Source organism: Malaclemys terrapin, chromosome 5 (assembly GCF_027887155.1).
Source record: "Malaclemys terrapin pileata isolate rMalTer1 chromosome 5, rMalTer1.hap1, whole genome shotgun sequence".
Taxonomy (NCBI): Eukaryota; Metazoa; Chordata; order Testudines; family Emydidae; genus Malaclemys; species Malaclemys terrapin.
Window position 1 is genome coordinate 14,390,091 of NC_071509.1, and position 17,201 is coordinate 14,407,291.

Consider the following 17,201-nt stretch of genomic DNA (forward strand, 5'->3'; position numbering starts at 1 on the left):
TAGATGGGAGGAGAGTGTGAGAGTAGATCCCGGTATGGAAAAAATTGAGAGCCACCCATCTAAAGGATCCAATGCTGCTCCAATCAACATTCGTCTGAGTGAATGGTAAAGGAAAAGTACAGTAGCTGTCAAGAAGACAGATACATGACAGATCATCCCTGTTTACAATGCAAAGGTGTTTGGCATTAAATGGAAAGATAATTGAAACCAATATTTAAAAATGAACCAAGACTGACTTAGGGATAAATTCTTCTCTCTTGGTTCATTTAATTTTGGAGGCTGAGAAACTTTCCCATGATGTTTGCTGACATCACATCCTCCCAAAAAGCACTATGTCCTATCAAGCCAGACCAGCGAATTCATCTTTGCTCTGCTGCGCCTTTCTTGAGAACAGTCAGCACAAGGAGATAATGGCCAGATATTTTTCTTTGCTGTTTTTTCTCAGTCTGAACTTGTGTGAGTACAGAATTGCTATTTAGTGTAATCTCTTTAAGAAGGGTAATTAATAATGGGAGTTTAGGATGGTCTCTCCAGAGTCATCTGGATGAGGAGTCAAAACAAAGGTTAAAAAGCAAACAAACCCGCCAGATTAATTTTCAGTTTTGTGTTTTACTTTGTTTCTGTGAGCGAATAGAGAAAATGGCCCAGAGCCTGAGCTCAGTCATGCTGGTGCAGCCAGTGGAGTTACTCCAGATTTACTCCAGCATGACTGAGAGCAGAGTCTGGCCCAAAGATTTTTTTGAGTTCCAGCACAGTTAAAACTAATGCATCATTTAAAAAAACTTGGTATATGTCAGTGTAACCTGAGCTTTCACCCAGATGGCTTCTCTGCATCAGATGATCTACTGAACTAGGGCAGCCGGTGTAAGGACTCGGGCAATCGCCGAGCACACTGTAGAGCTGAATCCTGGCAGTCACTGAAACGGATTACCCGAGTCTGCCTGAGAGCATGTTAATCCCTTAGCCCTGTGCATGTTCTTGGTTCACTGCTCTGGGTGTCTCCATGGCACTAATCAGCGAGGATGGAGCTCTGAGTGAGGTCTGAGACCCCAGTAAGGGGAATACGGCTTGGGATGGTGCTGAGGACGCTCTCTGTGGATGGGTGTGACTGTGCTGATAACTGTGCTGGGTGAATTTCTCTCCCTCAGGCTGCTGCAGATCCCAGGACCAGGGAAGCAAAATGAGTGTGAAGCTCCGCAGCGGCGGCAGCCCCCTAACCCTGAAAGCCCCGGTGGAGCTGGAGTGTGTGATCTCAGGCCCTGGGCTGTCCGACAGCGGCGTCTCCTGGATGCGCCAGCTCCGGGACTCTGCCCCCCAGTTCATCTTGTTCATTACCTCCCTCGGCCGGGTGGCACCGACGGAGAATGGAAAACCACCCGCACGCTTTGACGCAAGAAGAGAAAACAGAAACTACAGACTGACCGTGAAGTCCTTCCAGGAGCAGGACCAGGGCAATTATTACTGCATCGTCAACCACAATCAGAGGCTGCACTTCAGCTCCGGGATCCCACTCCACCTGCCAGGTCAGCACCAACCTCACCCCATTTCAGCCCCCTCTGCCTGGGCTGGAGCCCCAGCATTCCCCCTCCCTCCAGCCCAGCATCATCCTTATCATCCTCATCATCCCTCAGACCTGGCCCTTTCTTCCAGTGTGCCCAGGTGGGCAGGTGTCAGGGGTCCCTGTACAGAGCCTTCTGCCCAGGACGCCCCTCTCAATGTTTCGCTTTCCCTAAATGTCTCAGCCACATGGACTCCTGGCATGTCCCTCACCCTCCTTCTCCGTCACTCCCCTTCACCTCCATTCTCTGCCCATAACTTCCAGCAGTTGGGTGTCCTGAGCATGGTGTAGGTTTCCCTGTAGGGTCCTAATGATCCCCCTCTTTCAGGAGACTGGAGACAATGGATAGATGCCTGCTCACTTTCCCCTCCTCGTTCCCAGTCGTGGCTCAGCATGGATAATGCCGTAGGAATGATGCTTAAAACACTGGCATCCCCTTCTACCCAACAAACCCCATCACTGACCTCCCCTCCCCCGGTACCTAACAAACCGCATGTGACCCGGGTCCCAGTGGGGAGCCAGCTGTGATCACTCAATTCGGGTGAACTGCAAAGAATGGGGCAGACAATCCTCATAAAGCTGGTGGATATTCCAATACTTAGATTTACCAAGACAGCATAAAACAGCTTCTTTATTACCTTACTGGCTACTCAGAAGTCCAAACAACACAGTTTCCTTAAACTGATCCAGCCTCAGGCCTCCCATCCAGGTACCCACGTCAAATATGATGATTTCTGAAAATCTTATTTCATCATATAAAAGAAAAGGGTCTACTAATCCCAAAGGATCAGACACATTACCTCCCAGGTTGATGAATGTTTCAGATCTTACCCAAATATATGCTGCAGCCAATTCTTATTAACTAAACTAAAATGTATTAAAAAACAAAAGAGAGCAAGTATGGTTAAAAGATCAATATACAGACAGACATGAGTTCAATTTATTTAGGTGCAGATTCATAGCAGAGATGGGGAGCTTTGTGGTTGCAAAGAGTTCCTTTAGAATTCAGTTCATAGGTCATAGTCCAATGTCCAAATCTTATACAGTATTCAGGGTGCACCAGCATAACTGGGACCTCAGTCTTGCGACTCAAACTTCCCCTGATGAAGTCTAAACAGATCAGAGAGGACAGATTCAGGCCTCAAGGATCTTTTATACAATTTCATGTCTTTTGACAAGTTGGAGTTCCTCAGGGAACAAAAGGTAATTAGGATGACTTTGAAGAAAGTCCATCACCTGTATTTAGCTATGCGAATTAACATAATGCCATTTGCTTGTTCCTCCACCATCCACAGTACATTTCAAAGAGAGATGAATACTGAGACTCCGTAACGTCCACTAGGGGCTTTGCTATTGCTACTGATTTTATGAGGACTGGAAGATACCCAGATATTATGATGATGGGCAGCAGGATAAAATCAGAATAGATAGATAGATAGATAGATAGATAGATAGATAGATAGATAGATAGATAGATAGATAGATAGATAGATGAGTTTGGAGTCTGTTCGAGGACTGGGATTGCCCCAGAAGATCCCTACACAGTAGCCTTGGCTGGGGAAGGAGTTGCTGTCCACATGGGCTATGAGTACGTGGGAGCACGGCCTCTATTGGCTCTATTGAGGGAGTGAGTCCTGGAGGGAGGGACAGAGGAAGGCAGCGAGAGGAGATGAAGGGACAGAGATTGACTTCACTACCTGTTGTTTCCATTCTTGTTTCCAGCACCCCCCACCACAGCCCCCACTACGAAGGCGTCCACCCCCAAGCTCAGCACCGCCACTGACAGCAAGGAACCCTGCCAACACTCCCCGAACACAGGTACCGGCTTTGGCCCGTCCCCACAGCTTTGGGAGAGCCAGAGCCCCCAGCGGCGGGGCTGGCTGTGATTGCACACGCCCTGGCTGCTCGCTCTGCACGCAGCATTGACTCCCGGGCTCGCGCTGGCTTTCCAGGGCTGGACAGATCCCAAACCCGGGTTTGCCGGCCACGTGTTTTCCCTGCGGAGGGAAACCTGGCGGCTCATTAAACCAGCCCTGCAGATAAATTCAGCGGCTCACATATGAGCACCAGTCCCGTCCTCCCCGCTGGGATCGCTGCCGAGTAGCAGAAACGGCTCCCCCCACTATTGGCCAGCACGGGTCGTCTCTGTCTCCACAGCACATGGTGCACCCTGCACCTGTCCCTCCCCTGCAGCAAGTGCATCCTGCACCCCCACCCACCGCCTGATCCCTCCTCTTGGAGCGGAGCCGGGGGCGGAGGATTGCTGAAGCGCCTGGTTTAGTTTTATTTTTTACGCTATTTTGTTTCTGCAGCGAAAGCCCCAAAGAAGGGGCTGGGTTTATCCTGTGACTTTTACATCTGGGTCCCCTTAACCAGCGCCTGCCTGCTCCTCCTCATTGCCCTGCTGGCCACCATCACAGTGTGTCAAAGTAAGTGACTCCCCTCCATCCGGCTGAGCCAGATACTCCCAGGCCAGAGAGCAGCGTTTAAATTTAAAAATTGTCAGTGATGGTGACTCCACCATGACCTTTGATAAATTGTTCCAATCGTCAATTACTTGCACTGTTACAATGTACAGTAGGCCTTATTTCCAGACTGACTTCGTTTAGCTTTTTACTGAAAAAGTCCTCCTTCTTTTTCAGGTTCAGGTTTCAGTTACCTCGTATAAATTTGGTTGTGCTCTTCTGGCAATCCATGCCGCTTGCCTATTGTAGAAATAACCACTGAAAACAAATGTTCACTGGCTTTCCAGATTGGTATCGATAGCAAACAGTAACGTACAGTCAATGCTCCAGTTTTGAGTTTTAGTCCTGAATACAAACCGAAGGCTCAATTCTGCAGCCATTAATCACACAAGCGGCTCTTATTCATGGGAGCAATTTCATCGACTTCAATAGGACTATGTGTTCGATAAGGACTACTTGCCTTGCTTAAGGGTTGCCCAAAAGAAAACTAAAAGAGACAGTGGCCGGACCAAACCTACAGCAAATATAAACTCAACTCTAGCATGCAGAGGATAATTGGGGGGGGGAGGAGAGAAATGCCGGTAATGTGTTGCTGCAGCGTCTTTTTTCCTGAACAATGACTCGCTTGCTAATTCTTTCAACTTCATCTTCTTTTCTTTTAAAAGAAACCAGAAGACGAAGATGCAAATGTAAAAGGTTGGTAAACTTCCATTTGGGGCATTTTCTCTTTAGTTCAGTGGCTTCTTGCGCAGCATGTTATAAAGTAAATTGATACCACAAGCCAAAAAGTCCCACACATCGGCCCCCTCACATGCACACAATATTACTTCTGAGGGCTTGTGTGTGTCGTTAAGTCCGGAAAATCAGCCTTAAGGTTCTTGCTTTAACCCTTTCCCCTTTGTTATTATTATAGACCATTTAAATACACTAGCACCCAATATAGGGTAGGTGCTGTACAGACGCACAGGAAGACAGTTCAAGCCTCAAAGAGTTTGCAGGCTGCAGACTTTGTGGATATGAATTACAGTAGGCCCTTTCATTAGAGGATCACCCAATGTACCTACCAAATGTTACATGTCTCCGTCACGGATAATAGGGGGAAGTATAGTTTGTTTTCCAGCAGGCGTGCTGTCACATTGGCCCGTGTTATCTAAGGGCTGCAAGGTGCTGAGCCCTCTGGGCCGGACCCCAAAAAATATTTTAGCACATGCATGATCCTATTGAAGACAGCGGGACTACACACATGCTTAAAGCTGAGCTGTACTTAAATCCTTTTCTGGATCAACTGAGGCAGGCAGGTTTAAGTAGTTTTAAATGACTTCCCGAAGGTCTACAGAAGATTTTTTAAACTGGGGCAAGTCACACTTGTGTGAACCTCATTTTACACTGTCCCAGTGAGTGCACACTAGGGCTTTGCACTAGTGGAACTACATTGGTGCACAAATCCATACTATAGACAAGCCGTAAGTGTCAGGGTTGGGATTAGCATTTAGACGATCTGGACTTAATGAATGCTCAGGGTGATATTTTCAAACCTCCAGAGCCTTTTCTTTGGCAAATCCAATGCCTGAAGACGAAGCTAAACTCACATTCCCCCTTCAGGACCCACATATGTCAGATTTTAAATTTCAGAACAAGCTATTTTTGAGTTACCTACATGAATAAATTCATCGGAGAAAAATTAACATCAGAAAAATGCTGTTTTTAATATCTCCCTAAGACAGAATGGTTACCAGATTGTTAAAAGGTTTTAAAAATGAACTCCTAGGCTGAGATCAAGCATTAGAAATTGCTGTCCAAAGAGTAATGTTTTGTGAAAGGGTTTTAGAATGAAAATGCTTCTGATCTTTAAATATAACACTGCGATCACAGCGTTGGGACCACATCATAGCAGCTTAACACAGGAACCTAAAAATATATATGCCTCTATTATCTCACTCTATCTCCAGTATGAGCTATGTATTGCCTTGCAAAGTGCCATTCTAATCCACTGCGGAGTGTGTGTTACAGGCCCCCTCTGTGCTGATCTACAGAGGATGGAGGTTGTTATGGTCAAGAGCTGAGCGTATAACAGATTTTTTTTCAGTTTGTGGGTTGAACTGTGGGGAGAAATGGTTCAGTTAGAACCAAAACTGAATTTTTGCTATTTTTCCTTGCCAAACGAAAAATTTTTGTTTCAGGTCAAATGAAACGTTTTGTTCAACCCAAAACGAGGGGTTTTTTTGGCTCAGTTTTGGATTGTTTTGGGGGGCCTTTTACCCTTTCTTTTTCTAAAAATTAAATTTCAAAATAAAATACCATTTTGAAACCAAAACTCCATATTTTTCATTTTGAAATGGCTGAACCGATACACTTCAACATTTTTTAAAATAAAATTCCCATTATTTTCGGCCAAAACTACCCACTAACTTTGACCCTAGTTCGCAAATAGTTTTGGTGACCTGAAAAATGCATTTTGTGGTGAAAAAAGTATTCACTCAGCTCTATTACAGCCCCCAGCTAGAAAGGGTTGATACTTTAGTTCAAGCTATAGCAGCTCTTGCTTTTAGCTCTGGATGTCCCCAGTTCAAACCCTGATGTGTTGGCCAAGAGGTCGTCATGCCACGACATGTCTTTTTGTTCTGTGTTTGTGCAGCACCCACACAATGGGGCCTGGGTCCATGACTGGGGCTCCTAGGTGCTACTGTAATAACAAATAAAAATATTGCCTGTTTGCCTATCCAAAACTCCCATTGAAATTCCTATGCTATGTTAGTATGGGAAAAACCTAACAGCAGAACTATGGAGTGTAGAACCAAAACTGTGAGATTCCAAGTGCCTCAGGAAACAGATTTTCTGTGCAAGCCAGAAAAATTATATTTTAATTACTTACATTTCCATTATTTTAAAACTTTCCCCCCAAGAAACCTAGCAATGCAATTATGCCTTAGTGTGTCAAGTGCATCTATTGATATGTCATTTGTGCACAAAATGAAATCTTGGGAAAATGGGAACAAGTATGTATATTTTTCCAGACTCCATTCAAAAACAGCTGAATGGGTTGCACTCAAACTTCCCCAGAAATTCACCTGAGGGCTGACCAAAGATTGGAAAGTTTCAGGCCAGAAAGAACATCTTGGAGAATGTTAGAGCTAGGAGCTGTTAAAGGGGAAGTACCAGTTTTCCTTTTGCAGTGTGAGGCATTTAAACCTTACACTTTACCGTAGTGAATAGAATGAATATCACACATATTGACGGGAAATGAGAATTAAAGGCCCAATCCTGAAAACCTTTATTCACAGGAGTAGTCCTTGTTCTGGTGAGCAGTTCACTGATTTCCATAACAGCTCTTAAGAAGTCAGTGGTACGACTCAGGGTATATCTAAACTACCCGACGGATCGGCGGGCAGCAATCAATCCAGCGGGAATCGATTTATCGCGTCTAGTGTAGATGCGATCAATCGACCTTCAAGCGCTCTCCTGTCAACTCCTGTACTCCACCAAGCTGAAGTTGCATAACTTAGATCAATCCCTCCCTTTCCCCCTCAGTGTGGACCAGGGCTAATATGATAAAGGACTGCTTCTCAACAGGATCTGGCCCCAGGACTGACACAGGCAACTTCAGGGTTTATTTTTTCCACCGCAAATGAATTTTCAGTGAAAATATGCACTGTACACTGAGCTAGATCTTCAGCTGCTGTAAACAAGCGTGCATCCAAAGGCCCTGGAGAGTCGCAGATTTACACTGCTTGAGGATCTGGCCTGCTAGACTTTCCTTTTAGCTGAACCTGATGCAACAGATTACGATAGAAGAAGGTGATTCCAGACATTACACTGACAATCCTGGGCCTGATCCTGTGTGTACTGAGCCCTTCCTGCAAGGTGACAAGTGCCTAAAATGAATGGAGGTGGTGGGTGCTAAGCAGGAGACTGGACCCGTGATCCTTTGCTCACACAAGCAGTCCCAGTGCTTTCGGAGCTACAATTCACAGGACTGAGAAGGGTTAGCAGGATCAGGCCCGAGATGCTCACCACTTGTCAGCATTTGGCCGTTAGTAGACTTGGAGAGCACAACAAGAGGGAAATAGGAGCAGGCTTATTATTTGCTGCCAGCTTTCATCATAAAGTAAAGTATGATGGTGATTATTTATTTGTACTATTGTAGCATCTAAGCGCCCCAGTCACGGACCAGGACCTCTTTGTGCTAGGTGCTACACATACATAGAACATAAAGCCCCAAGGAGCTCGCAGTCTAGGTATTAGACAGGAGACGACAGATGGATACAGACGTACAGGGGAGTACAAGGAACCAATGAGACGATATTGGTCAGCATGACAGGCAATGGTCTCAGAGCACCAGCAGCCTAACCGTTGTCAAGTTTTTTGTAGGCATCACAGCCAGAAAGAGTTTGAAGGAGGGATTTGAAGGAGGATAATGTATTAGTTATGCAGATGTTTATGGGGAGTTTCTCCCAAGCATGAGGGGCAGCATGGAAGAAAGCACAAAGTGCTTGTTTGAAAATTTAACAAGTGAGAGATGGAGTCTGATTTCATGGCCTATCGGAGGCAGTAGTTGATAGGTTGTGCGGGGCCTTGACAGTAAAGCCAAGTTTTTAGTCTTGGAAGGATTCAATTTTTATCAGTAAATGTCAGTAAACACTGATTTCACCGCACACACACAAACCGACAAAAATATATTTCCATCGATAATTGAAATTTACAAATAGGCAAAGTAAGAAAAATGCTGTTTAAGAACTTATTAGTCAACATCCTCTTATTTATTCTTGTGAATTAGGCTTATTGCAAATGGACTAGCAAATGAATAGTAAAAACAGGTATGACTGCTTGATTTAAGGCTATTTACTTTGTATATTTTGACATGTGATGTTGACAATTTGTGTTTTAATGGTTTATAAAGCTCTAACTTTAAAGCTTTGAATTTCAACATCTAAGGTCATGAAATAATTGTCCATCCCCCATAATTTCCCACAATTGTGAACATTTTAATCGATAAAAATAGAAAAAAGTCTTAAAACCCATAAATTGTGCAACTGTAAACGTAGAAATTGATGAAAATCTAAAAAATTGCTTTAAAATAGACATTGACATTATCTTTCAAAATTATACAAAAAATAAAAATCAAATTCTGCCAAGCCTACTTATGTTTGATACAAGACTTCTCTACAAAGTACACATTTCGATCTGTGGTTCTTAAACATTTACATATTTTCTTAAGATCAGAAGCATCCCAGGGACCACATGCCCTTTCCCCCTCCAAGTCCAAAAGCCACATCTGCCTTGCAGAAACCAGGAATCTTAACTACCTGAACAAGTAATAGCAGGACAGTATAGCAAATAAACTCACTCTGACACGGTTGGTACTGACAGCTTAGTTACTTCCCTCCTTTTTTCTTGTGTCTATTTCCTGTTCTCTGCGCAGAACCTTATAGTACATTCTACTGGATTTCCCCCAGTTGCCTGCAGCCCCCACTGCCCTAATCAATCCAGGTCACTTTGCATTATAGTTCTCTTCCCTGAGTGCTTGTAACTCCTGCAGGTCTGGCACAGCAGACAAATTTGATCATGGTTGTACTTCTTCCAAAAAAGCCACAAGCTAATTCTTGCCATTTTATCAAAAGTCTCATAATATTTAATGTTAAGGTGCTAACTCCAGGAGTCATGTGATTATGTAAGAGTCTCGGCTTTCATTAAAAAAAAGACATTTCTAGCCCACATGATTTCAGAGAAATGCCTGAAAATATAACCTGAGTGTATCCCAAAGGCTCAGAAATCAGAGGCAAATAAAAGAATCCAAAATGCATTATTATTATTTTAAATCTCATGCTTTTAAAGGCAGTCTCATGATTACTGGGGCCCTGACTCGGGATTTTTGATGTTTGGGATTGGAAATACCGTCTCACAAAGAACAATACGAAGCAGCTGTACAGGATCCAGATTGGGGACTGTTTTGTTGATCAAAAAGCCTTTGTAAGGTCCTGAAAGAGTTATGGAGCGGGCTACAGCAAGCAGAAGGTGTCACTAGTTGATGATTGGCAGGTGCTTTGCCAGTGTGAAGTGTACCCAGAAGTACTCCATGGCCTACAGCTTGAGAACCATTGGTTTAGATGAAGGCCAGATGAGCTAATCAATGCTGGTGGATCTTGCTTTTTTACAGAACTCATTTTCTTGTTCACTTCACATCCAAATAAATTGTAAACATTGCCTTTTCCTCTCTCTTTAGGCCTATGAATGGGAGCAATGGAAAACCCAGCATGTCAAACAGATACGTGTAACGTGACTGAGCCATTTGCATTTGGATCTCCAAACGGGAGCTGTCACTGCATAAACAAACCCTACGACCATTTCCATTACTGATTCTCGCCCTCACTTTATTTTTTAAAACGTTCTTGTACTTTCTATTCTGTTAATTTTTAAAAGGCAATTTCTTCCAAAAGAACGTATAGGTAATGCTGGACACCAGCCACATCCTACATCAATTGTATTGCCTGGATTTTAAAATGTAGCTCCCTCCAAAATTTTCTTGGTTGAATCTTTCAAGCTGGTTTCCAAGTCATTAAAAAGAAAAATATGCCAAATGACATAGTCCATAACTCTAACAAAGCCCCCACTTACTGAAGTCCGTGGCGCAAATCCTGAGATTTTTATTGTCCTTACTCAGATATATACCAATTGACTTCAACAGCTAAGTAAAGACCTCAACATTCAGTCTGTTGGGAATTTTGCCTGAATAAAAACCAAATAAAGACTGCCAAATTAGGCCTGCCACGACAAAGTGTGTGATCCTGCAGCAACTGAAGTCAGTGGTAAAGCTCTCATTCACTTCAGTGATGCAGGACTGGGGCCTTCGTGAAGACATTTTTATTTGTGATGCTGTCTACAATGGGGAAAGGAGATCAAAGGTATTTAATCTAATGAGCATCCCAATCCAAGCTAACTGGTAGTGGGGCATTAGCACAGGCTAATTTTAATTTTTTAATTTTAAAATGGGGCAAAAAGCCAGACAAGTTTGAACAATCACAGAGTTTGGTATCTACAACTGGCTGAAATCAATGAAACTGTAAAACTTTTAGAAGACATGAGGCAGGGTTGAAAGGGCAAATGCTAAAAAGGGCTGTAATTCTTTTATGGTCCCTAAGACTAAAGATTGCAGGCCCCAGCATTCTGCCCTTACTCAGGTAGACGCTCACTGACTTCAGTGGGAGATTTGACTGATCAAGGTATGCAGGATTCATCCTATTTCTAGGTACCCACAGGTAAGTGGCAAAAGAGTAAATCTAACCCCACTCTCCCTTCCGCAAACCAGTGTTTTAAGCACAGAATGAAAGATCTTCGTTTTTTCAATTATGTAGTTGATGTAAATATTTTCTTGCTATCATTGCCATAAAGTTTTTCAATATTTCTGTTCCCAACAAACAGTATAAATACTGTGGAACAATTCAAGTATACTTCTAGATATTCTCACTAAAGTACATTTCCTTTTCTTCTTCTTAGCCTCAGACAAGCTAGAGAACTAAATAAAAATATAAATGACCTTTATGCTGAGACATTTGAATAAGAGAAGAAAGGTGTTGCTGTGGTTAAAGATACAGGACAAGGCTTCAGAAGACCTGGGTTCAAATCCCAGCTCTACCACAGTCTGTAACCTTAATCGCTCTGTGCCTCAGTTTCCCATCTGTAAAATGGGGACAATAATACTTTCGTACCTTGCTGTCATGCTAAACCCATAAATACTTTGGGGATAAAGGTCTTATAAGTCTGTAGATACAAGATGTTGAGTGGCAAGAGAGATCTCTTACTACATATTTGTATACAAATCAGCCGGGCAAAATGTTCCCATCTGTATTGGCACTACCACAGCAACACAATCCAAATCCACTTCCAACATCCCAAGTGTCTCTCTTCTTAAACAATGGATCTGGTAATAAGTGTGGCCCCAATTTAGTAAAGTCCTTAAGCTTGTGCCTATCTCGAGACTTGTGAGGAGTCCCATTCACTAGACCAAGAAATCCTTTTGTGACAGACGTTGAGATGCCATGTAATAATCTATGAATACTGAGATATAATAATGTTATGAACACTGCATGTGACCTGTTCTGTAAAGGAAAGTTACAGTAGAGTATGGTGGGTTATTGGAATTTCCTGAATGAATGTATCGATCTGACTTAATAGGAGGTTGTGAGAAAAGCAAGCAGGAAAGCAACAAAATAGCTAGAGGTAAGCAACCCTCCCAACAAACACGGGGGTCAGGGAGGGAGGGAGTCTGAGGGGCAATTGTAAGACCATGGCATTCCTCCAGGCCCTAGGCCAAAGTGACATAGCGGTTCTGCTATCAAAGGGCTATAAACAGTTAAGCCTCCTCAGAAGAAGAAAGAGGATCAATTGTCAGCATGGGTGACAGACCCAGAGATAGGCTCTGTGGAGGAGTCTGAGAGAATAGGATCTTTCCCCAGATCCAGGGAACAGTAAGCCTTAGGAAAAGACAGGCAAGCATATAGGGTGTTGATTGTTTTAAGATCTGTTTCTCTGAAAGTCTTTTGTACTAAATAAAGAATACATTGCTTGACGAATGCTGCCTGGTCACTAGTTATCACTGTCATTGCTCCAGAGGCGATGGAACTGCAGGCACTGAGAGTAAATCAGACCTGCTGAGGTAACCATGGTTGATCACAGGGGACTTCAGAGTGGGAGAATCACATGATTCCATACCAAGAGAGGTGATGGCGTGATGCCCAAGACCTGAGAGGGGTACATTTGACGAGACCTGAAGGAGTCAGAGGTGCCGTTAGCTCAATAAATTGGACAACTTTGTTACACAATGCATAACTAATCTGTGGAACTCATTGCCACAAGATATTAGTGAAGCCAAGACCATAGCAAGGTTCAAAAAAGAACTATGTAGTTATATTGCAGTAGCACCTAGAGGCCCCATTGTGTTAAATGCTCTACCTACACATCATGAGAGACAGTCCCTGCCCTAAAATTTATAGTCTACATATACAAAGGGTAGGAAGGGCAATAGAGGCACAGAGAAGGGAAATGACTTATCAAAGGTCACAGAACAGGTCAGTGGCAAAGCTGGGAGTAGCACCCAGGTCTCCTTACACCAAAGTAGTGTACGGCTTGATAGTATTCATCACCATGTATTTTTGACAGATTTCCACACCCCATTTAGGGCTTATGTTCTGTCCCCGTTTCCATTGGTGTCGAAGTTTGGCACCGTCTGCCATTTTGAAAAAAAAATTGATTCTTTTTTATGTTTGTATAGGGCAAATGTTGCGTGCTTGTGCTTTCATACATTTTCTTGATTGTTTAGAGGAAAAGATTGAAAGAATAGAGTGAGAGAGCTTAAAGATTTAAAAAAGAAAGCTTTGGTAAGGTTTAGAGGAAAAAGAAGAGAGAGATTTTTGGTGAGGTTGAGCAAGGAGAGATGATTTTAAAGGCCTAGTTTGGCATGTTATTAAAGAATAGAAAGAGAGAACTTTTAAAAAATAAAGATATTTGTTTTAAAGGGTTAGTTTGAAAGTATGGAGGCAAGTTATTAAAGAAAAGAGAGATTTTTGGTGAGGCTTAGTAAGGACAGCTGTTTTTAAAGAACTAGTTTGGTATGTTATTAAAGAATAAAAAATTTTGAGATAAATGTAAAAGGTATATTAAATATAAGGGTAGGTTAAGAGAAGATCATTTAAAAAATTTTAATACTATTGAAAAATAGGATAAAAAAGAATACACCTGGCAAAAAAAGAGAATTTACTAAAGCAGAGACGGTTTAGTAAGCACATAGTAAAAAGTATAAAGGGAGGTTAATAGAAAAGCATTTAAAGTATTAAATACAAGGATAGGTTAAGAAAAGAGCATTTAAAGAGTTAAATAAAAGAGAAACATATAAAGATAGGTTAAAAGAGAGAACAGGGTAAGAAAAAGGAAAAGAAATCCCCTTTGCAAACCTTCCAACTGTTCCTGGGGGAAAGAGGCAACTTCCCAGGTTCACAGCCCCTCAGGTTAGTTATCTCCACCTTTGGATTGGACCAATCAGATGCTGTTCTACAGCTGCGTCATAGAATACGTTTTCCTGAACCAATCCTATAGTCCCAAGATTTTTAAACAAGAGCCATCTCCCTTCCCTCCCCCTTTAACTGCCTTATTCTCATCTAAAGAAACAGACCCCAAGCATCTTTCCCACCATGTAGCCCTTTTACATAGGTGCTTTAAAAAAGGTTAAAACCATAATCCCTTAGTAACAAACAATTTTTAAAAGTTTTCCCCAATGTTTTAGACCAGGTCTGCACAACTTGTAAAGTGGCGAGGGCCATATTACTCCAAAGAAAACAGCTGAGGGCTGAACCCCCCCGGCCCCGCCGAACACCCCCCAGCATCACCGACTCCCCGCCCCCAGCACCACTCAGCCACCCCCGAAACACAACACCCCCTCCCAGCGCCGCCCGCCCCACAGAAACACCCCCCCCGTACTGCCGAAACACCCCCCCAGTGCCGCCCAGCCCCCCCAAAACAACCCCCCCCCCAGCGCTGCCTGCCCCGTGGAAAAAAACCCTCCTTCCCCAGCGTCACCCTGCTGAAACAGCAGTATTGAACCTTGGTAATATGTTATAGCTGGCCCCTAAGGTTGTATAATCAAGGTAAAAGAAAAATGTCTTTTTGCTAGAAGTAAAATAAGATCTTCCCCCCACTTTGTAATCAATTGCCTTGTTGAATGAATGAGGTGTGAATGAGGAAGGCGTGGAAGGCAGCACCTCCAGACAGCTGCAACCCTTGGAGAGCGGATGGGAGCCAGACCAGATCAGTAGAACAGGTCAGCCACCGACTTGCCGCTCGCCTCCTCAGCCCCCCACCGCCCCGGCTCACCCACTCAGCCCCCCTCCCCCACCGCCGACTCACCTGCCCTCCCACCACTGCCAGCCCGCTTGTCTCCTCAGCCCCCCACCCCTCCAGCTTGCCTACTGACCCCCCACGGGCTGCACAGTGAGCCCACCTACTCACCCCCCGCAGGCTGCACAGTGAGCCCACGCGGGCTGCATGCGGCCCCCAGGCCGCAAGTTGTGCAGGCCTGTTTTAGACTAACATTGGTTATTTTTTAGTGAGGACAATTTGAAGCTGCAGCAAAGTCCCTGTTAGCAAAAACAGCGTCTGTGAGTCAATGGATCAGAGATAAGAGGGCTGCTTCTTCCCCCACTTTTAACAAATAGAGGTGAAAGTTCTATTAAGTTTTGTATAGCTATAAACACTTTAAAAGACAAACCTATATGAAGACACGTCCCTTTATTTACAGGTGTGTTTCAATAAAATAGAGCATTCAGAAACACCCCAGATTTAAAACCACAGGTCCTTAGTAACAGCCAGTTTATATTCCCCTTATTCTGTAAACCAGTGGATCAGAGAGAAGAAGTTTGTTTCTTCCCCCACTTTTAAACAAATACAAGTGAAAGTTATATTAAGTTTTGTAAAGGAATAAACACTTTAAAAGACAAGCCTATATGAAGACAGAGCCCTTTAACATTTTTACAGGTGTTTCAATTTTAAAAAAAAGAGCATGAATCTTAGTAACGGCTAGTTTATATTCTCCTTATTCCGTAATCCAGTGGATCAGAGAGAAGTTTATTTTCCTCCCCACTTTTTAACAAATCCACGCAAAAGTTATATTAAGCTTTCATTTTCTTAGGACTTTTAGATTTAAGTATGAATTTTTCTGTTGCATTATCAGAATGTCTTTGTTTTCAAATGTTTGCCACCCGCGTGCTGAGACACAAGTAAAGCTCCTGTGTTTGTTTTGGGTCCATAGATTTTATTAAAATAATACATCACAGACTGGAGCTGTGGCTTTCTCTACATTTTCAAAACAGATTAGACTAATTAGGCTAGCCAGTGATCCATGCACTATAGTCTGCCTTAACAATGCTCTAGGGCAGAGCATCCTGCCCGTGGGACCATCCTGCCCAGCCCTTGAGCTCCCGGCCGGGGAGGCTAGCCCCCGGCCCCTCCCCCACAGCCTCAGCTTGCCGAGCCGTCACCACTCTGAGCGACGGGGCTCCGAGCTCCTGCCGGGCAGCACGGCTGCGAGAGCCGCCAGGGTGTAATGTATTAAATTGCTCCCCGTAGGAATGTGCTACTTATGGTGTTCTACTTACGTCTGCCAGTCCTGGTGCTCCATGAGTAGCACATTCCTACGGGGAGCAATTTAATACAGTTTCAGAACCCCGATGTGGCCCTCAGGCCAAAAAGTTTGCCCACCCCTCCTCTAGGGGTCACCCCTTCAGTTTGCTTCTTTTTTCACACAGATTCTTTCCTAATTTTTTTAACGCTGTTAAAGTTTTAACAAAGGGTGAGATTGCATTGAAAGACACTGTGTGAAAGTTATAACAAGTATTTTATTCCATTTACTGATTTTAAAGACAAAAAACGTCACTTTGTGACTGCATGAAGCTCAGAGATAGCCTATCTGAAGAACACCCCTACTCTTGACTTTTCCCCATACTTGTAACACTTGCTAAACCTGCAGTGTTTCATTATATAAAGGGTTTTTGTAATATTTAACATGAAAAAGCAGTATTGACTGAGCTGTAACAAAACAGGCCACTCTTAGGCCTTGTCTACACTACGAGAGTAGTTCGAATTTACTTGCATCGAATTTTTGGAATCGATATTGCAAAGTCGAACGTCTGTGTCCACACTAAGGACAGTAATTCGACTTTGTGAGTCCACACTAATGGTGAAAGCGTCGACATTCGAAGCGGTGCACTGTGGTCAGCTATCCCACAGTTCCCGCAGTCCCCTCTGCCCATTGGAATTCTGGGTGTAGCCGGCAATGCCTTCTGGGTAACAAAATGTGTCGAGGGTGCTTTTGGGTAACTGTCGTCATCCGTCCATCACTCCCGCCCTCCCTCCCTGAAAGCGCCGGCGGGAAATCAGTTCGCGCACTTTTCCAGTCATTGACAGCGCGGATGCCACAGCACTGCGAGCATGGAGCACGCTGCGACCATCGCTGCAGTTGTGGCCGCTCTCAATGCCTCGCAGCTTATCATACACCTTTCCCTGAGGCAGATGCAGAAAAGTCAGGCGAGGAGGCTACGGCACCGCGGTGATGTCCTGAAGTCTGAGAGTAGCACAGACCTCTCAGAAAGCAGGGGACCCAGCGCCGAGGACATCACGATGGCAATGGGTCATGT

At 43.9% G+C, this 17,201-nt stretch overlaps 1 protein-coding gene across 2 annotated transcripts; it reads left to right on the forward strand.

The window, feature by feature from the left end:
• The first annotated feature begins 390 nt into the window (after positions 1-390).
• On the forward strand, positions 391-12,516 carry LOC128838275 (T-cell surface glycoprotein CD8 alpha chain-like). Of its 2 annotated transcripts, XM_054030327.1 has the most exons (6): positions 391-456; positions 1,149-1,523; positions 3,281-3,376; positions 3,871-3,987; positions 4,689-4,719; positions 10,244-12,516. In XM_054030327.1, exons 1-6 carry the CDS (start codon positions 411-413, stop codon positions 10,293-10,295), a joined length of 717 nt encoding a protein of 238 aa, XP_053886302.1. In that variant the 5' UTR covers positions 391-410; the 3' UTR covers positions 10,296-12,516. The 2 variants fall into 2 exon arrangements, with proteins under 2 accessions (XP_053886302.1, XP_053886303.1); XM_054030328.1 differs by lacking the exon at positions 3,281-3,376.
• The last annotated feature ends 4,685 nt before the right edge of the window (positions 12,517-17,201 follow it).

What these genes read in the sequence shown, in the direction of transcription:
- LOC128838275 (XM_054030327.1), top strand. Translation starts at nt 411, where the DNA reads ATGGCCAGATATTTTTCTTTGCTGTTTTTTCTCAGTCTGAACTTGT. An exon ending in TTTTCTCAGTCTGAACTTGT is followed by an intron (nt 457 to 1,148) that starts GTGAGTACAGAA and finishes TCTCTCCCTCAG; the next exon opens with GCTGCTGCAGATCCCAGGAC. An exon ending in CACCATCACAGTGTGTCAAA is followed by an intron (nt 3,988 to 4,688) that starts GTAAGTGACTCC and finishes TTCTTTTAAAAG; the next exon opens with AAACCAGAAGACGAAGATGC.